Source organism: Notamacropus eugenii, chromosome 4, assembly GCF_028372415.1.
Source record: "Notamacropus eugenii isolate mMacEug1 chromosome 4, mMacEug1.pri_v2, whole genome shotgun sequence".
Taxonomy (NCBI): Eukaryota; Metazoa; Chordata; class Mammalia; order Diprotodontia; family Macropodidae; genus Notamacropus; species Notamacropus eugenii.
The window spans coordinates 189,777,593-189,799,649 of record NC_092875.1 but is presented as its reverse complement, the minus strand read 5'-3'; the positions used below and the strand labels follow the sequence as shown (position 1 = coordinate 189,799,649).

Here is a 22,057-nt window from a genome sequence, read left to right as displayed (position 1 = left end):
CTTCCCTTCCACTCATCCTCCATCCAACTGCAAGAATAGTAATTCTTATGCTAATGTATGATCAAGTCATTCTGCCTAGGATCTTTTCATGCCTCCCACTTACTTCCAGGATAAATGCCTCATCTTAACCTCTAAATGCCTTCAGAATCTAACTTCTGTCAATTTTCCCAAGCTTCTTCCACACTACACTCTTTCCTACCCACTGTGTTTTTAATAAAACTTAACTACTTACTGTTTCTTGAACTTATCACTCCAGTCTCCACACAGACTATTTCCAGTGTCCTCCCTCCTCAGCTCAGCCTCTTAGGAACCTTCATTTTCTTCCAAGCTCAGGTGTCATCTCCTATGGGATTTCCCCCACCTAATCCTCTTGTTTATTAGTTCTCTTTCTCCTCAAATTATCAAGTACATATTTACCTGTCTACATTTTATATTCTCCAAGTAGAATATGAGTCCCTTGAGGACAGAGATTGCTTTTTATTTTATCTTTGTATCTCCATCACTTATCACAGTGCCTTCCCTGCATTGAGTGTTTGTAAATGCTTGTTACGTTGGAATGGAAATTGGACTGGAACTCGTGTGGGGCTGAAATGTGAGAAAATGAGGTTGTTGCTTACCAAGAATTTTATAGTCTCTTGTCCTACTGATAGTTTTTGTTATCAAAGAAGATATCAACAAACATTAATATGTAAGTAAAACTAAGAGAGGAAACTATTGGACTAGAGGAGTGGATTGTGGTTGAGTGACCAGAAAGGACAAAGCGAGCAAAGTACAAGTTTGGTAGGTGTGAAAGTGTGAGAAAGATTAAAGGATAGAGCAAGGAGGAAGATTTCAGGGTTCAAGGTCTTGGAAGGGAATTGTTATAAGTAAATGGGTGGCTATTACAGTAGTGATCAGAAAGTTAAAAGCATGTAGGAATTATTGGAACTGAGAAAATCCAGATTTTCTCCCTATTTAGCATTTTTGCATTAATTATCCAATAGTCAAACTTCAACAAACATTCATTAAATGTCTACTTTGGTTAACATACCATAAGGATGTTTCTATGCTAACCTCACTTGTTGGTGGTCAGTCATATCTGACTCTTCATGACCTCATTTGGGTTTTCTTGGCAAAAATATTGGAGTGATTTTCCGTTTTCTTCTCCAGCTCATTTTACAAATGAGGAACTGAGGCAAACAAGATAAAGTGACTTGCCCAGGATTATACAACTAGTAACTATCTGAGGTCAGAATTGAACTCATGAAGATGATCCTTCCTGATTCAAAGCCCAGTGTTCTATCTACTGCACCACCTATCTGCCCCTACAGGGACCTTATGTGGGGGGATTTATTAGCCAAATTTTATAGAGGAAATCAAGGCTCAGAGAAAGTAAGTGACTTGCCAATGGTCATCGAGCTATTAAAAATCAAGAGACAGGATTCAAACCCAGCTCTTTGGGGTTCCATCACTCTATCCACTATATCACAATGGAGGGAACCACTGATTTGGTTTATGCAAATTGCCTCCATCACCACCACCAGCAATAGCAGCCTAAAAGATAAAGACTATTTTTATACTGTGTTAATCACTGTTCTTTCTTTCTTTTTTTTATAGGCACCACTTTTTCTTTCCAAGTATTTGGCAAGGCTAATAAATAATGGCTTGATTCTAAAGGTGGGGCTGGGGCTGTATTTCTTGGTAATACTTTGTAATTTCTTGCCAAACTGCAAAACAAAGAACAAGTTCAAATGACATAGGATGTCCCTGGTCCAACACCTTTAAGCATGTGCTGGTAAGGGTTGTGTACCTGAAGTGGCCCCAGCCTTGTAGGGGCAGTGAGCAGGGGAGGATATGATATGATAAGCTAATTACAAAGCATATAGGTAAGGCTACACCCTTCTGTGCCTGAGGCCTCTCCTGCTACAAAATATTGACAAAGTACTTTGAGGTCAGCCTGCACAAGAACCACAATAGCATTGCATTATTAAAAATCATTCTAAGACCAGGAGAACGTTGTACACGTAACAGCAATATTATATGATGAACAGCTGTGAATGACTTAGCTATTCTCAGCAGTACACTGATCCTAGACAATCCCAAAGGACTCATGATGAAAAACCCTATCCACTCCAGGCCAACTATAGACATACTATTTCCTTCTTTCTCTCCCTTCTCTTTTTCTCCCTTCCTTCCTTCCTTCCTTCCTTCCTTCCTTCCTTCCTTCCTTCCTTCCTTCCTTCCTTCTTTCCTTCCTTCCTTCCTTCCTTCCTTCCTTCCTTCCTTCCTTCCTTCCTTCCTTCCTTCCTTCCTTCCTTCCTTCCTTCCTTCCTTCCTTCCTTCCTTTGCATTTTCTTCCACAAAGTGACTAATATGGAAATGTTTTACATGATTACACATATATAACCTATATCAGATTGCTTCCTGTCTCAGGGAGAGGGGAAGGAAGGAAGGGAGGGATAGAATTTTGAACTAAAAACAAAAAAAGAATGAATGTTAAAAACTGTTTTTACATGTAATTGGGAGAATAAAATATTAAAAATTATTCTAAGGCATGTTAGACAAGTATTTATATTGAAAGGATATTCTAGGAGACAGGTGTTAATTCAGCACGAAAGGACATGGCCCTAAGCAGGCTCACTGTTCTACTTGCCATCTGAAGTTTTGATTACTGTTCAGTCAAATGAAAAAGCTCAAAACCCTGGTAATATCCAATATCTCTTTAATTTAATCACATTGCTAAGGCCCATTCTTGCCACTATTAGCTATCCTGCAGTGACACCTATTGGAAACATGAAAACCAGACCTACTGAAAGTTTGGGTAGTTTGTATATAGGAGATACAGAAAGGGTCCCAATATTCAGTGTATCCTTAAGAGAAGATGGCATAGACTTCGAACCAAATGAGATCTAATGAAACCTTTTCTTTCTTTCCTTTCTTCACCTCTCCCCCCTTTTCATTTAAATTTGCTAATGGTTTCACAGATGTGGGAATTTTCCATTATGAAAAAGGCTTCCAACAAAGAAAAGGACCAACTTCTCTAAAATTTATATTTTTAGAGAGCTACCTGGGGGAATTGAGAGGGTAAGGGACATGTCCAAAGTCACAAAGCTAATAAATGATAGGGCTGGGATTTGAAGGGTCTCTGACTTCCTGAATAAGCCTACCCCACCTCTAAAGGGACAAGAACAAACATGGAAAGGTCAGGGGGAGAGAGAGAGGAAGAGAGAGTGACAGAGGAAGAGGAGAGGGAGACAGAGACAGAGAATGAATGAGAAAGACAGAAGGAGAATGTAATTGTTTATTTTGTAATGACCAGCACCAAGTAACTTGGCATGTCATTATGCTTCTAACGTGGTGTGGTAGAAGGAATACAGACCCTAGAGTAAGGAGACTTGGGTTTAAATCTCAGTAATGGGCTTCTGTAGAAGATATGTGGTTGCCTGGATGGAAGTAGGCAATGTATCATCTTTCACACACTCTGGCAAAAAAGCAAACAAAAAAAATCACTCAAACAAAATAATGATCAAGAAATTTAATTAGAACCACTAGTTCACTGGCAATATGTCTGATAACAAAGCCAGGGCCTGTGCAGTAAAACCATTCCGGATCCTCCCAGAATAACTGTAAAGGATTCAGAGATAATTGTAGCCTACGAGATCTGCGTCCCCAGGAAGCAGGAGTGGAGGGATTCCTTGGTAAAGCATCAGCAGTGAGAAAGCCCTCCAGGGATTCAAAGATCCCTATGACTATCCTGAGGTGCAAGAGAGGGCCCTGAAGATTCAGAACTCTGAACCTCAAAAATTCATGGGGATCTAACTCCACAAGATAGCTGTCAGCACAGGAACCCAGGCACCCTAGGTTGAAACAAAGGAAAGCTGACTACCCCTCTAAAACCAGTAGGACATGGAGTCTCATCCTGACGCAAAGCCTACAATTCAGGATCTAAGGCTGGAGAAATAAGTAAATACAAGAAAATAAGGGCCCCTCCAAGGAAACCAATCCATAACATTTCAGTAACTGCATAACAACTACAAACAGAGACTGAAAGGAAAAATGGATTTTCTCCTACTACTATATGAATACCTTGAAAAAATGAAGCTAGAAATAAAAAAAAATAGCTCTTAAGAAAAGAACTGGCAGAATAGTTTAGAACAAAAAGTGGTAAAATTTACCCAAGTCAATTCTCCCTCAAAACTAGAATATACTAAGTAGAAATCAAAAAGTCTATGAGATAGCAAGAAACAGAATAAAATTAAAAGATTCACAAAATAGAAGAAAATGTAAGGTATCTACTATAAAAACAAGTGACCTGGAAAAAACATCAAGAAGAAATAATTTAAGAATCATCAAACTTTTTTTTAAATGAACACTTAAAAATAAATAAAATCAAAAAAAATTAATCATGTAGGGTGATTGTGGGAGAAAAAAAAGAATCAAACTCTTTGAAAATCATGAACAAAAAGAAATCCATGGTCCCTAAAATTCATGGAATCACAACTGAAAAACTGCTCAGATCTGTTAGAGCCAGAGGGGCAAGTGACAACTGAAAGAGTCTACCAATCATCTTCTGAAAGAAACCACCAAAAGAAAAGTGTTGGGAACTTCAGAATCGAGTACCGAGCTTCCATGTCAAAGAAAAAAATTTGTAAGTATCCAGAAAGAGTCAGATACCAAGAAACCAGTCAGGATCATTCTTGACCTTGTTGTTTGTCCTTAGGAGAAAAATTGGAATATAATATGAAGAGGAGGAAAAAGAATATCTTGCTATACAAAGTTAATTTTAATCCTCCAGGAAGAAAATGGGTTTTTAATGGAACTGAAGACTTTCAAGTATTTACCGGAGCTGAGTCGAAACTTTGAAATGCAAACACAGGACTCTAGAGAAGCCTAGAAAGGTAAATGTTTTCCATCCATTGGAAGGGATTACATGATGATTCAGTGCTAACATTTTAATAGGGTGAGAATAAACAGTTTCTCTTTAGAATCTTAATGCCTTTGGAAGGTACTACTTATGGGGTTATACAAGAAAAAACAGAGGTCCTGGGGTAGATTGATTCCATCCTAAGGGTTTGAAGAAGGAAAAGAGAAGGGAGGGGCAAAGGTAGAATAGACTATAACAGTAATAATGATATTATTTTGTATAATACTTATTATGTGCCAAGCACTGTGCTCAATATTTTATAATCATCATCCTGACCACAAATTCTATTAATATCCCATTTTATAGATAAGGCAAGTGACTTGCCCAGGGTTGCATAATTAGTAAATGTCTGAGGCCAGATATAAACTCTGGTCTTTCTAACTTGAGGTCCACTGGTCTCAATCCACCGAGCTACATAGCTGCCTGAAGGAGAAGAAAGAACCTGGTATTTCTTAGAATTGGGGAGCATGAAAGGACAAGTACATAAACATGGAGCAAAAGGTGGGAGAAGTTGTCCTTAGTTCTCGAAAAGGACCAAAATGACATCACTGTGCTAGACTCATCTTTCAATGTGTCCAGCTGTGGTTGATCAGACCCATATGAGCTCGGAATGCTCTACAGATTGGGCACGAATAGTCTGTGTGAACATTTGGGGTGGATTCTATGAATCTGCGCATCCTACGTTTCCTTTGAGCTGTTTCAATTCTGCTTTGCTTGTAGAGGTCGGCATGCCATGCTGGGCGGTCCTGAGCCAATGTCTCCCATGTCACACAATCAATTTCAAAGTTCTTAAGAGAGACCTTGAGAGTGTCCTTGGATCACTTCTTATGACCACCATGTGAACACTTGCCCTGCATAAATAGTTCTCTATTAAATAGTCTTTTTGGCAAGTGTATGTTTTGCATTCGAACAACGTGGCCAGCCCGTTGGAGTTGTACTCTCTGAAGCAGAGTCTGAATGCTTGGCAGTTTAGTTTGAGTAAGGACCTCAGTGTCCAGTACCTTATCCTGCCAGGTGATAAAGAAGTAGTAAGTAGTAAGTAGTAAGATCTGGACAGCATAATGTTCTCTTTTGTCTTCTCTACATTGACCCGCATGCAGCAGCTCCACAAGGGGAGGCTTGACAGTATCATCTTAGAAAATTCCTCCTAGATGTTTGCAGAAGGAAGGAATGAGAGTCCAAAGTCACAGCTTTCTGAGAAGAAATAGTTTGCAAATTCTCAAAGATGATAAAGTAGTTTAGTATCTGGGGATGTTTGTTACATGTAAGATCCTACCAGCCCTGCTTTCTTCTTTATTTTTGAGCTATATTTATATGCAAATCAAGTAACTTTGCCAATGTCCCATTTGAACAACAAGGGCAATGAAAAGACAAATTTGTATTCATACAAGCATGTTCATTATGTGCAGGCAAATAACTTCATTATTTTTAATAACAGGAATTATAGGCCAGAGAAGGGATCATGTATAGTTAGCTAAGATTAAATTCAGAAGGTCAACAGGCCTAATAGAGTTGAGTGAAAATTAATAACCTACAAAAGATCACCAAACAATATGGAGTCAAATTTCCAAGTTACCTTGGGGATTTTTAGTGTTTCTTTCTGAAACATCTGTCTTGGCCACAAGCACAAACTCAAGACTTGTTGATCTACTCCTGAGAATTGAGTTGAGCAGGAAGGAGAACACCTGAGAAAATTTACTTTGGATAAGTCGAGAATATAGGATGAGTCAGAGATGATAGGAAAGGAGTAATGAAAAAATAAAACTGAGAGATTAAATACCCAGGGGGACTTTATACCCACAAAGCTGAGAAGAGCTATCAGTAGTCAGTTCAGCACACTGTACAACAATGAAAGGGGGAAAAAGGAATTCTTAAGTCACCCCTTTAAGTAAAAATAGATGGGCATATGATAACAGTTGGTGACCTTTCTATAACACAGCTCTCTAAGGATGGCTAAGTCTTTACCTACATTATCTCATTGAATCCTTATATAACCCAAAAGATATCCTAAGGTGCTTAGAGGTGAGAGAATGTGGCTATAGAATAGCGAAAATGCAGTCACACTCAGATGACATGTTGAAGTGATAGTGGTGAATTTTTTCTACTCTCCTCGTTTTAAAATCTTATAAAGAAATGACATGCTGAAGGGAAGGGGGCGGGGAGGGAAGGGAGGCAGGGAGGAAAGAAAAAGCTTATTGGTTGGCACTGTGGATGGCATGCCAAACCTGGAGTCAGGAAGAGGAGTTTGAATCCTGCTTCCATCATATCTTAGCTACGTAACCCTGGGCAAATAATTTAATTCCTCTTGTATTCACTATTCTCATCTGTAAAATGGGGATAAGAATAATAATTCCTACTTCACTGATATTGTGAGAATGGCATTTTGCAAATCTTAAAATGCTATATAAAAGCTAACTATTATTATTTGGAAATGAAGGCAATGTTAAAATAAGATTCAATAAAATACATATGTATGTATAAATATAGACTCCTATGTGCAAAGCACTTTATAAATATTCTTCCCTTTTATCCTCACAATCTTTATTTTACAGATGAGGAAACTGAGGCAACCAGGGTTAAGTGACTTGCTAGCAAGCGTCTGAGGTCAGGTTTAGAACTCAGGTCCATCCTGACACCAGGCCCGCTGTTCTATCCACTGCTCTACCTAACTACAACAGAAACAGATGATGAAACTGAGAGTAAGGGATTTAAAACCCAAGTCTTTCAGGAGCATGGCTTAATGGAGAGTATGCTAGATTAAGAGAAGGTACACCTGGGTTCAAATTCCAATTCTCTTACTTACTAGCTAATTCATGTTGGGCAAGACACTGAATGGCCTTAGGCCTCTATTTCCTCATCTATAAAATGAGTAGTCCTGGACTTTTCAAACTGATTTTCTCCTGGTAACTAAATGCCTTTCTCTTGGCACCTCTGTAAAATAAGCACATCAGGGTATTAAATCTCTGTGGTGTCTTTGATTTCTTAATTCACGATACTCTGAAAATATGTATGCCATGACAGGTTTTATCTACATATCTAAAAAGACATACATGACTGTCATAAAGCTAGGTAAGGGTGGTTAGATGTTTGAGCCTGGGCCTCTCAGGGTTTGATATCTTAGAAGAATTACTGTGACCCAGAACTTGGTTCCTCATTTCTAGTTATCTTTATATTCAGTTCATCCAAGAGTGAGTAGCTTTGATATAAATGGCTCACACAGTACTGATTCATAAACAAGAATCCCATCTAGAAATTTATAACGAGGCATGAACCTGCTACACAGATTGAAATATTCCTAACAACTAGTCAGCATCTGCTCAGCATCAGAGTGTTAGGAAATCTAAATAAAATAGTGGAAGGTTGTTTGGTGATGAGAGAAATTATTATTTAGTTATATTAACAACTAATTATTAAATTAGGATTAAGATTGTTTCATTCTTTTTCCTTGTAAACAGAAACTGTTTCAGAGAGCACAATTCTAATGGACTGGCCATGCTGTTTGAATGCAAAACATATGCTTGCCAAAAAGACTATTTTATGGAGAACTCACATGGGGTAGGTAATTGCATGGTGGTTAGAGGCAATACAAGGACACTCTCAGGAACTTTGGAATTGTCTGACATGGGAGACACTGGCATAGAACTGCTCAGCATGGTGTACTCACATCACAAAAGGTGTTGTGCTCTGTGAGTGAAGAAGAATTGAAACAGCTCAAAGGAAATGTAGGATGCGCAAATTTAGAATATCTACTCCAAATGTTCACATGGACTATCCATGCCCAGTCTGTGGTGGAACATTCTGAGCTTGTGTTGGTCTGATCAGCCACAGTTGGATACATTGAAACTTGACTTTATCATGGTAGTGTCATCTTGGTCCTCTTCAAGAATGAAGGACAACAACCAAACAGAATCTAAATTAGGTGAATTCTTGCCTTTAGGAAGTAAGTCCACGTCCTTGCATCCCTCCTTGGAGTTTAAAGTGACCCAGATTATGAAGGAGAAAATCAACCTGAGTGGTCCAAGTGGAATTGGTTTCCCCTGTCCAGATTGCTGGAGCATGCTGGAGGCTGCTGAATCTCATGATCAAGCCTCAGCTCTCAACAGGAAGAACTGAAGACCTCCTCGTTAACACCACCCCATTAAAGTGTCCATCAATCAGGGTTGATTTTTTACTTGTTAGAGTCTCCCCCTTTTCCAAAAGTATATTAAGATTTTCTCCATGGTTTTGTCTTTGGATACTAAGAAAAACTACTGACCATCAATTTATTATTAGCTAGCCTAATTAATAAATTGGTTATAATTACCCAGAAACTGCCTATCGGTTTTTTCTTTCATCACAGTTAACATGGAAACTACGCTCCAAGGGAACAACTTATTATTAAGGGATATTTTCATGAAAGTAGATAGGCTACGTAATGAGAATTTTTATTAGCTTAATAAGATAGTAGGAATAAATTTGTCAACCTAGCATAACTAACATCATGGCATTTTAAGTCTGAATTTTGTCACTGAGTTGTTCTGAGTAAGTTTTCTCTAAGTTGTTTTTCAATAAGATAGGTATTTGAGTATGGGGTAGTAAACAACCTGTGCTTAAGCGATAAGCGTATATTGACCCTCTGATAGAAAAGACCACCAATAGAAATAGAATATAAACAACTTTATCAGTATTTTATGAATTAAACTACCAGTCAAATTCTGTGGTAAACAAGTTAGGAACATCCATAGTCTATCTATAAAAAACTCACTTGAAGTCTCAGTCATCAGCCTGCTCCCTGATTGTGGTTGGGTGGGGCTCCTCCATTCCTTGCTCTTCAGAGCCCAAGTTCACCTGAAGGCAGTGAGGACTTGCTAGAAGACCATCCCAAAAGGAGACAAATGCCTTCCAGCTGGCAGAGAAGCCCAGGTGTCATGAGCTCTGGTATGAAAGAGGTTTAATGGGATTTCTAAGCAGCAGGATGGTGGTTTGTTCATTAAACAGGGTGCTGAGATTTGTATTGTTTGCATGTATTGATTAATAAAGTTGGGTCGCATGTGCTGAAAAATGTAAATCTAATTAGTGTTGTTGCTGCACTTGTTAGCGTATGTAATGGTAAGTTAATTATAAGCTTGCAGGGTGCATTACATCCTGCTGAAATGAAATGAACCCAGTTGGGAAGGCTATGGGCTCTCAAAGACTAGCTTCAACCCAGTAGGCGGTTTCTTTTCTCCTTTTTCACTCTCTGACTTAACTTACTGGATGGTGGCCCTGAGCTATATATAGCAGGCATGTGTCTTTCCATTCATTATCATTATTACCACCAGTTCCTCTCTTGAAGACCCTTCTCTTTGGTGTAGCAATTGAAACAAATTGGATTGTTTAGTTACTGAAGAAATGAAAGAAACTTGAAGAATTAAAATAAACTTGAAGAATACATTATTATTTCATTGTTTTTGTATCTGTAGCACCTAATATGGTATTGGCACATAGGAGGTGATTAATAAATTCTTATTGATATATCCATGCTGATAGAAACACATTTCTGACATCGCTTAGCTTAATTCCAGCTCTTAATTACAGTTTTAAACAGTCCACTGAATATTAAAGAGTGATCTTTAGAAACAAGTATTTATTTTATAATTAGTCCTTCAAAAGGTAGAGTCTTATTGATACCTGAATCAAATATGTAAATAAGCCCAGTCCCAAATTACTTGTAATTGCTGCAGCAACTCACTCAAAGAAATTCCATGGTTGTCAAAATTTTGTTGACAAATGGAGACCCATTAACATGCTCAAAGTGCATATTCTTCTAAATAGATGTGTGTACATTGGAATAAATCCAATATCAACTTCATTTTGAAAAAGGCACACCTACCATAATTTTTTAGAGGACAGCATATGGCCATGGAAAGAGGGTTAGATCTGGAGTCAGAAGACGGTGTGAAATCCTTGTTCTGAAACTTAATAGACCAGGAGCAAGTCACTTACCTCCTCTGGGCATCCTCATCTGTAAGATTCAAGAGTGGACGGGCCTGAGAGGGTTGAATGGGGACAAGGGGGTTGGACAGGGATGAGGGGTTGAGTGTAGGTGATCTTTGAGGGCTCTCCCTTTTGGCCTTAATGTTATATGAGACTTTTCAGACTCCTCCTCCATGTCTAACTGGTCATCATTCATGAAATTAAATTGAAGACTCAGACTGTGCTTTAAAAAGCATTTCAAAGCAATAAACAAAACATCGACAACTACTACAGAGTAGTAGTTGTTTATTCTATAGCAGTGATGGGCTCCAGATTCTTTCTTGTATCCTACATGTAATAAATACGATCTTCTTCTTCAATTGGTCTATTGCTTCTATGTTTAAACATTTTTTTCTGTGTAACTTTTAAAGTCTTTCACAATGTGGCTTCAATCTATCTTTCCCCTTCTTTGTACAACATTCCCTCTCCCATATCCTACAATCCAACCAGCCTTCTCTCACAAACAACACTCATCTCTCATCTGTCTGCCTTTACACTAAATAAATTTAGGACAAAGAAAATAAAAATGGATAAGTAGAAGGTAGTGAAATACATCGTAGTTGGGGTAGGAAAGCACTAGCAGTTGGAAGGATCAGAAAGTGTTTCATGTAGAAAGTGTTGTTTGAGTTCACTTTTGAAGGAAGAGTAGGAATCTCTGAAGTAGAGGTGATGAAAGAATTCATTCCAGCCATGGAGGACAGCCAGCACAAAGGGATATAGATGGGAGATGGGATATTGGTTGTGGCAAGCTTGTACTCAAGTCAGTCAAACCAGCATAAGAGAGCTGATTGTTAAATTTTCAGGGTGAGCATTTACACCTTAGAAATCAGGGCTTGATTTATGTTTTCTTAACTGTCTAGACTTAAGAAAGTGATGGAGAAAATGTTAATAGTGCAGATTACACTTAAAAGTATGTCTAGCATACTTTTCCTCAGAGAGTCAATAGTTAAGCATTTACCAGCAAACCCTTGGTTGTGAAGAACAGAGAGAAAGCTTATTTGGCTTGATTGTTGAGTCTAGCAGTGAATAATGTACAGGGAGGCTAGAAAAGTAGATTGAGGATAAGTAGTGTGGTGCTTTAAAAGCAAAATGGGAATTTACAGACACAATAGGGAAATAATTGAGTTTATTGAGTAGGGGAATGACTTGGTGAGATGCGTGCTTAAGGAAAATTTGCTTAACAGTGAGAGAAAATATTTTTTCTATTATATTAATAACCAATTATTAAATTAGGATCCATGTTTTTTCTCCTCTGTTTCTTCATTGGGGCCCAGCTGCGGTGTAGTGTTAATCTCTGAAAGACATGGCTGATTGAAATTAACCCTAACCCTCAGGGAACATGGTCATCAATCTTGAGCCAGACCCCACCCAAGTAGGATGGGGGAAGTGGAAACAGAATCCAGTCTGGACAAGTTTTTGCCCCAAGGAGAATAGTCCCTGTGCTTTTAATGCTCCATTAGAATTTAGGATGACCCAGCTCATGAAGGAGAAAAACAACCAAAATGGTCTGAATGGAGATATATGCCCTTGTCCTGATTGCTGGAGGTGGCTGAGTCTCATGATCAAGCTGTGCTCTTATCAGGAGGAGTGGAAGACTCATTGTCCACCTTTCCATTAAATGTACACCAATCAGGGTTAATTTTCACTTGTCAGGGACATTTTCTTTCACAAAAATATATAAGGCTTTCAGTCTCTCCATGATTTTGTCCTGGGTTTTCCGAGAGAAACCACTGATCATCAATTTATTATTAGCTAGCCTAATTAATAAGTTGACTATTAATTACCCAGACTATTCTGTCTTTCAAGGATTTTTCCTTTGTCACTGCCGCAATGTGAAGGATGGAATAGAGTGGAGAGAAACTTGAGTCAGAGAGACCAATTAAGAGCTTAGCAATCTGGGCAAGAAGTAATGAAAGCCTAACCTAAGTGGTAACTATAAAAACAGAGATAAAGGATCAGATGAAAGATGCTGTGGAGGTAGTAACAGTAAGGTCTGGGAAGTGACTAGATATATATTATGAGAAAAGTGAGGAACTGAGAGTAATATTGAAGTTATGAACCTGGGGAACTGGAAAAACGGTGGTGACTTTCAGAGAAATATGGAAATTTGGGAAATGGGTAGATTTTAGGGGAAAAATAGTAAATTCTGTTTGGGACATGTTTCTGTATAGTACCCAGTAAGCAACTGATGAGAGTGGACCTCAAGAGAATGATGGTGAATGGATATATAAATTAGTGAGTCATCTGCATAGAATGAGTGGACATTCTCTCAGATCAGACAACTTGGTTGATACTACAACTATCTTTCAACCATCATCAGTTAAGAGAACCATGCTAACGATCCATTCTAACCTAATTTTTGCTTGCTTCGTGTCTTCCTGAAGATTCGTACATATCTGCTGTTAACAGAAATGTCCTGGATGTGCCCAAAATTTATGTTTTGCAATTAAACTTGAATTGTGCTTATGTAATTAACATCACATATTTTAAGATTCCAATAGACCAAATCTTTAAAAAAAATATTTTATTACTGTCTTTTGTTTTTATATCACAGTCATTTTTGGGTATTACCAACCTACGAAAATTGAACCCTCCCTTGTAACAAAAGAAAAATTACTAAGCAAAAACAACTAGTATGATGACTATATATGACAATGTATGCAGTGTTTTACCTGGTAGCCCCTGACTCTCTGCCAAGAGGAGAGAGGCATGTTTCATGATCTATTCTCAGGGAATAATATTGTTTTTTTGCAGTTCCTCCATAGCTTGGTTTCCTTTTCATTTCCATGATTATAGTTGTATTGAATAATCGATTGTATTGACTATTATAGTTCTGTTCATTTAACACTTCCCTGTTTATAAAAAGCTTCCATTTTTAAAAAATTCCTTCTGCTCAATGAACTAAATTTTATTTATTTATTTTTTGTTCAACACTTTTTGAATATTTTATTTCTTTCTCAATTACATGTGAAACAATTTTTAACATTCATTTTATAAAACAATTTGAGTTCCAAATTCTCTCCCTCCCTTCCCTCCCCCTCCCTGAGACAATAAGCAATTTGATAAAGGTTACATACATGTGCAATTGTGCAAAACATATTTCTGTATTAATCATGTTGTGAAAGAAAACACAGCCAAAAACAAACCCACAAAAAAAAAATACAGTGAAAAAAGTATGCTTTAATCTGCACTCATACTCCATCAGTTATTTCCCTGGAAGTGGATAGCATTTTTCACCATGAGTCCTTTGAAATGTCTTGCTGGGAACAGCTAAGTCATTCACAGTTGATCATCGTACAATATTGCTCTTACTTTGTACAATGTTCTCCTGGTTCTGCTCACTACACTTTGTATCAGTTCATCTAAATCTTTCCAGATTTTTCTGAAATCATCCTGCTCATAATTTCTTAAAGCACAATAGTATTCCATTGTAATTATATACTATAACTTGTTCAGTCATTCCTTAATTGATGGACATTCTCCCAATTTCCAATTCATTGACAACACAAAAAGAGTTGCTACAAATATTTTTGTACAAATAGGTCCTTTCCCCTTTTAAAAAAAATTAGTGGTATTGTTGGGTCAAAAGGCACACACAGTTTTATAGCCCTCTGAGCATAGTAATGAACTAAATTTTAAAAGTTCAATTCTAGCTATTTGGACTAGTTCACAGTGCAACCAAATTATTTTGTTCTCCTTTAAGAAGCAAACATGAAAAAGGTTCCTTTTAAATGCAAAGTAAAAACATAGTTTATGGTTTTTATGTCCATCATTCGTGAAGTCCACAGATCATCATACAATTTCTTTGCAAAAGAAATTCACAGTTCTCAGATGAGGATGCTTAATTTACTTGAAAGAGTTTTTATTCTTTATGGCCTCCAATTCCAATGTGAAGCATGGAGTGCTTCAAGTCAGTGATGCTAACAGTAAAATGACCTTATAATTTAGGTCACAGATCACTGAATCAAAGATGTGGAGCAGGAAGAAAACTCAATGTCCAGTCCACTCATTTTACAGATAATGAAACAGGCTTTGGAAGGCTAAGGCACTTACCCATATGGGTCACTATAGTCACATAGGTAGCATGCATGAGAGGTATCATTTTAACCTACATCTTTTGCGTCAAGAGGCAGTGTTCTCCCCATTGTATCACTTTTGCACAAGTTTAAAGTAAAAATTACCATCCAAACAAATAAATGTATATCACAGCAAAGGTTATCACTGCTTTTGTTGTCCAACTCTCCGTGACCCCATTAGAGGTTTTCCTTGCAAAGATACTGGAGCGGTTCACCATTTCCTTCTCCTGCTCATTCTACAGATGAGGAAACTGAGGCAAACAGGGTTAAGTCACATGCCTAGGGTCACATAGCTAGTAAGAGTTTGAGGCTGCATTTGAACTCAGGTCTTCCTGACTCCAGGGCTGGCAATCTATTCACTATGCTACCTAAACAGCCATTATTATGTTTGTATTTTCCACATTAAAAACAACAACAATCTATAGGACTTACATTTTTCCTGTTTTTCATTTTTGGTAGTCTTTTTTTTAAGTTCAGTAGGGCTTTAAAAAATAAGTAAAAAAAATTAGAATCTCCATACTCATAGCTCATAGTTCTCCTCCCTCCAGAGTGAAACTTTGTTCCAGCCATTATCCCATTTTACATAATTGGTAAATGCCATTACCGGGTATCATTCTGAAAAGGCTTCCTATTGTTCCACCGTGCTGGAACAAAACAATAACAAGAGATCTTTTAAATAGCACACCTGTGATATATACTTGCACAAGGAGTTAGCAAACATAATTACTGTGCCACTGGGACTGGACTCATTCCAATACGAAATGTGTATGCTCACAGGAGCCATTTATAGTGTTCTAAGGAGTGTTGGTGAACCAAACACTGAAAACACACACACACACACACACACACACACACACACACACACACACACACACCTCCATATCCAAGTCGCATATGGACCAGAGGCATCAATGTGGTATGGTGAGCACAGTGCTAGACTTGGAGTTAAGGAGAGCTGAATTCAAACCTTGCCCCAGTCAGAACCTTTGTGAGCCTCAGTTTGCTCGTCTGTAAAATAAGGATAATAAGTAACACTTCACAGGGGTTGTTGTGACCACTACTATGAGAAATGGTGTATGTAGAGTGCTTTGCAAGCCTTAAAGGTCTAAATACATGTTAATTATTATTTTTAAAAGTATCCTAGAATGATGTGTTCATAACCAGATGGATTTAGAGGTTCCAATAATAATAATATTAATATTAATAATAATATTAATAACTAGCATTTATGCAATCCTTTACTGTTTACAAAACCCTTTCTAGGTATTACCCCTTACCTGTTGCCACACATACCTTACCAAATGCCAGTCCTGGATTGTCCCATTCTTTCCTCCTTTATTCTAGTCTCTGATGAAGATGAGACAGTGAGGATGACCCCTCTACTTGTACTCTTTGTCCCTTGTCCAGAGACTTGTCCCTTGGCTCATTGCCATTCTCTAGTTTTTGTTATATACTAAATTTCTTTGCTGATTGATCTCGCTTACAGCTAGTACCTTCCCTCTGTTGGTTATCTCTAGTTTATCTTGTCTATACTTGCGTGTGGTTGTTCACATGTTGTCTCTCCCACAAGCTCCTTTGTATCCCCAGTGCTTAGCCCAATGCTTGGCACATGATAAGTGCTTAGAAATGCTTATTGACAGATGCTCACTAATTTTTAGTCTCCAAGTCAGTTGCACACACTGCCCACGAATAAAACAAAATAAAATATTAGTTAACTTCATGTTACCTCCCTTTAAGTTACTGTCCTCTTCATTTTGACAGTTAGGAAAAGATAGATTAAAAAAAAAAGACAGAAAAATCTATCTTCACTCATTTCTTCATTTCTGGAGCTGTTATTTCTACAGTTAGGGGCAGCTAGGTGGAGCAGTAGATAGAGTACCAGCCCTGGAATCTGAAGGACCTGAGTTCAAATATGACCTCAGATATTTACAGGGGCAGCTAGGTGGTGCAGTGGATAGAGCACCAGTGTAGGAGTCAGGAGGACCTGAGTTCAAATCTCACCTCAGATACTTGACACTCACTAGCTGTGTGACTTTGGGCAAGTCACTTAGCCCCAATTGCCTCATCCTGGGTCATCTCCAGTCATCCTGATGAATATTTGGTCACTGGATTCAGATGGCTCTGGAGGAGAAGTGAGGCTGGTGACCTGCACAGCTCTCCCACACTCATAAGAAGTCAAGTGCAAGTCATGTCATCACTTCTCTGATAGCATGGTCTTCTTTGGCAACAAAGGACAAACACACATTTCTACAGTTACCAACAATCTTCTAATGGACAAATCTGGAGGCCTTGTCTCCATCTTCATCCCTTTCACCTGACTGAAGCATTTAACACTGCTGATCCCTTCTCCTGGATTCTCTTTCCTCTCTTTTTTTCCATGTCACTGTTCTCACTTGATTTTCCCTGTTTCTCTGGCTGTTCCTCAGTATCCCTTGCTGGATCATTATCCACGTCTTGCCCACTTTGTGTGGGTATACACCAGCTAACGAATTAGGCTCTTTCCTCTCTTCATTCTATCCTGTAGTGTGGTCTCTTTCATCTGTTCTCAGGGGATTCAATGATCATTTCTACGCAGATGATTCCCAGGCATACACATATCACACACACACACGCACACACACTATGTATATGCATGCACATTTACATAAAAGATGTATATATGAATATACATGTAAAATATGCATATATACATGTGTGTATATTTACAGACATGTGCATACATATATGTATATCTATATCTATAGAGTATCTCTCCTGAGCTCCAGTCTGACATCACCAAGTATCCACTGAATATTTCCAAATAGCCATATCAAACTGAATAAGTCCAAAAGAGAACTCATCATCTTTCAGATGTCCTTGTCTTTTCCTCATTTCCCTCTTTCTGGTCAACTAGGTTTGTAACCTGGTAATCATCCTAAAATTCCCTCTTGTTTACTCCTCATATCCAATCAAATACCAAGCTTTGCTTATTGTATTCCGCAGCATCAAATCTTTACCACCTCTCACCTGGATTACTGCAATAGATTTCCTGTTGTTCTGCTCGTCTCTGTCTCTCCCTCTCTAACCCAATCCTCCTTGTAGCTGCAAAATGATACTCCTAAAGCTTCAGGTCTGGATATGGCACTTTCCTGTTTAAGAACTTCCAGTTGTCTCTAGTAAAAAATGCACACTTCTCTCTTTGGCATAAGGACTTTCAAAGTCTGTCTCCAGTTTACCTTTCCAAGTTACTGTACATCAGTCTGTTTCACCAATATAAAACCTGGTTAGGTAAATCTTTCTCAAAGAGTGGTCCACAAACTCTTGAGAGTTCCTGAGATCTTTTTAGGGGGTTCACAACATATTACTTTCATAATAATACCAAGGAATTATTTGTTTATTAAAATACTCTTCCCTTTCCCAACTACATGTCTGTGTGAGGCCAGATTTTCTTGATATACTTCAATCAAAACAGCATAACACAACAGATTGAATGCATATACAAATATGAGAATCCAGCTGTCTTCTATTAAGCCAGGCATTGCAGAAATTTTTTAGAAAATATGTAAAACAATGCCACTCTTCCTACTAATTGTTTTTTGTTTTGGAAAATGTTATTTTTCATTGAAATTTGTTATTTATATTAACACATAATGGAATTATTATTTTAAATGAATTAATAAATATTTTTAAATGGCCAGTTTTAATTCCTCATAGGATAAACATTCATAAACCCAAAAAACAAAAGCTCTTTGGGGTCCTCAATAATTTTTAAGAGCATAAAGAGGTCTTGAGATGAAAACGTTTGAGAACTATCAGTCCTACTTCATGTACTCTACATTTTAATCATAGTTGTCTATTTTAATGTTCCCCTATCTACATCATTCCATCCCTCTTCTCTTGTGTTTTTATCTGAACTGTCTCCCATGTCTAGAATACACTTCCTCTCTCTTTTTAAATTTTTTCTTGATATGTTTTGTTTTCATATCAAAAATGTTTAAGATTATTCCCACTTTGTAAGAAGTCTCTTGTAACAAAATAAAATCTAATAATCCAGTGACTTTATCTAAAAGTGAATGCAATATTTCACATCCTTAGCCCCTCCATTTTAAAAAAAAAAACTAAACAAAATTTATTTTTTTCTCCCTCCCACATTTACTCCATTGAAAGAAGAAAAACAAATTACTTGTAACAAATATGCATAGTCAAGCAAAACAAATTCCCTCAATGACTGTATACAGAAATATGTGTCTCATTCTGCATCCTAAATCTGTCACATCTCCAACTCATGGAATCCTTAGCTTCCTTCAAGGATTAGTACAAATGCCAGCTTTTACACAAAACATATCTGGAATTCTCTGAGTTCAGACATATTTATATGTTTTGAATTTATTTATCTGGGCTCATGCTGTTTCACCTAAAAAAATAGATACTCCTGGAGGGCAGGGACTGTATTATTTTCATCTTTTTATTTCTATGCTTAGCACACAGTGACCAGCCCATTTAGATGCTTAATAAATGATTATTTGTGTGTTCATCCTTCGTTGCCAAAGAAGACCATGCCATCAGAGAAATGATGACATGACTTGCACTTGATTTTGTTTTGAGTGAGGGAGGGCTGTGCAGGTCACCAGCCTCACTTCTCCTCCAGAGCCACCTGAATCTAGTGACCAGATATTCATCAGGATGACTGGAGATGACCCAGGATGAGGCAGCTGGCGTTAAGTGACTCACCCAAGGTCACATAGCTACTGAGTATCAAGTGTCTGAGGTGAGATTTGAACTCAGATCCTCCTGACTCCTGCACTGGTGCTTTATCCACTGCACCACCTAGCTGCCCAAATGAATGGATGAATGAAGGATCTCACGTGATCCTCACAACAACTTGGAGAGATTTGTGTTGTAGGCATTACTATTCCCATTCTGTAGATGAAGAAACTGAGACCTGGAGAGGTTAATCCTCCTGTTAATGGTCCCAAAATCTAGAAAGTGTCAGAGGTAGAATTCAAAACCAAATCTCTCTGGGCATTCCAGGACACTTCCTGGTACACTACAATATTTTTCATTAGCTGCAACACACCTTAAGATGGATTATCTCACTCACAGGAGAACTGCTTAGCATGGAAAGAAAGACCCAGGTGATAGAATACATTGAGCAAGGAATTCAGCTGAGCCTTTACTGACCTCAGGCATTAGGGTAGAAAGTTTCCTCCTGGGGCTGCCTCCCTCCTCTTCCTCCTCCTTTTCCTTTGGACTATGTGGATGCAAAACCAGTAACCTTGAAATCAACACTCTCTCTAGCCCTGAGTATTAACAGTGAAGCCAAGCATTGTCCCTAGACCAAGTACTACAGTAAGGTCTGTAGGAGGGAAGTAAAGGGGTAAAGCAAGGATTTAAATTTTTAAGAATTAGTGAAATATCACTTGTGTAGTTTACGTTGAGTAGAGTCGACCAGATTTTATTCCAAGTACATTAAGTGACTCTGGAAGACACTCATCAAATCAAAGCACTTCCCTTAGGTTCATTGAATTTACACCCACAAACTTCTCCCTGCATTCTTGGCAACAATCTATGCCCCAAAGTGGAAAAAATCCCAAGTCAGGAGCAAGTAAGTGTATTATCATGGACTTCTTTGTTTCTCGGTTGTGTTTTGTTTATGAAAAAGGTGCATCAAAATATCAAAAATATGAGAATATAAATTAGATTAGATTTAAGTCCTCAAAGTGGATCACCAGTACATCAGAATACATCATCAGGAGTGTTGTAGTGCACATCAGACTCCACAATCCCAAAGGCTTCATAATTTTGATTTATTTCACTTGAAGTCACATTGCCTTTCCCAACACTTTTTTTCCTTTTCACTTGCCTTCCTGTTTCCATGGTGGAGGGATGAAACCCAGTCGAGTGTGTAGCATCAAATTCTTTGGCAAATGGAGTGTCATCCTTGTTCAGTTCTGCAGTGCTTGAAGGGACAATTGGTGGCAAAGGCCTGTCATTTCTCAACCTTTTTTTCATTTCTTCACCTTTAACCTGCAGAACAGTGTTGAAGGTAGGACAGATGAGTGAATAATTTCTTATAGTGTCTGAGTATATTGCCCTACCAATTAACATTGTACTCTGCAGTGTCATAAAGAAAACCAATACAAAGTATGATGTTTGGTTCTTGGCATTGCATTTTAGGAAGGATGCTGACAAACTAAAGAAATGAAAAAGCAAAAAAGTTGGGTCGGTCATATGGCAAGAGGTCAACTGGTTTGCTTAGGGTCCCATAGATAGTGTTAGAGGCAGGATTTCAACCCAGGTGTCCCAGACAACAAGTCTATTACTCTAGCCACTATTCCATATTCCCTCTCTAAGGAAACGGACCAAGTTCAGATTGAAACAGTCCTGGAACAGGTCACTATCCTCCTATTGTTATTTTATATTTAATGTTCTATGGACTATTTTTGCAAAACTGGATAAAATAACTGCATTTATAATGGAATAAAAGCATTGGGATATAAGCTCATCTTCTGTAGGATCCCTGAAGGTATCCTTGGGATAACTCCTGTAGCAGGCAGGGTAGAATACCAGGGATGATAGGTATCTCATCCTGTTCCCATAGAATTTTAATGTTTACTACTAGGTCTCTATAGTTTAAAAGCCTTTTCTTACATGTAGCTTGGAGATTATGAGCCTTTGGCATGGCAGCAACAATTAAAAACATTATAGATCATTGTTATGACCAGGCAGTTTTGGGCATGTTTGATGTTTGAGAATGTTCCACTTTCAATATAGTTTATCTGTAGAACTCTCAGGGGTATTTTGAGGTTTATTTTTATACTAGGGGAATTCCTCATCAGTCAGTTTATGAAAGATGGCAAGTTTATCATTGTAATTCTTTATTATCATTGTCGGCATCATCATCCTCATTACATTGTTATCTTAATCATTCCAGGCTCAGTCCTGCCAAGGGCAGTCTTCCTAATGCACTCTCCTCTTTGTCCTCCTCTAACAGCTAAACAGCGTTCTTTTCATTCATTTTTAATTTGGGGAATTGCTGCTCATGTTATAATATGCTTTCAAGGACTTGTAAATAGTCCTTGAAGTAAATAGGCCTAAAGTAAAT

The 22,057-nt window shown here is 38.0% G+C and overlaps 1 protein-coding gene and 1 long non-coding RNA gene across 4 annotated transcripts in view; one reads left to right on the top strand and one right to left on the bottom strand.

The window, feature by feature from the left end:
* Nucleotides 1-9,204, top strand: part of LOC140500877 (uncharacterized) — a 34,699-nt gene extending 25,495 nt beyond the window's left edge. The window contains exons 3-4 of one of the 3 annotated variants that reach the window (XR_011965928.1): nucleotides 4,700-4,877; nucleotides 8,359-9,204. This is a non-coding gene — a long non-coding RNA (uncharacterized lncRNA). The remainder of the gene's footprint in view (nucleotides 1-4,699; nucleotides 4,878-8,358) is intronic. The other 2 variants (XR_011965931.1, XR_011965930.1) reach the window with 2 other exon arrangements.
* A 4,950-nt stretch (nucleotides 9,205-14,154) lies between these two features.
* Nucleotides 14,155-22,057, bottom strand: part of STMND1 (stathmin domain containing 1) — a 37,091-nt gene continuing 29,188 nt past the window's right edge. Inside the window, exon 5 of the mRNA XM_072603920.1 lies at nucleotides 14,155-20,979. Within this exon, the coding sequence (XP_072460021.1) occupies nucleotides 20,689-20,979 (291 nt within the window). The 3' untranslated portion in view covers nucleotides 14,155-20,688. The remainder of the gene's footprint in view (nucleotides 20,980-22,057) is intronic.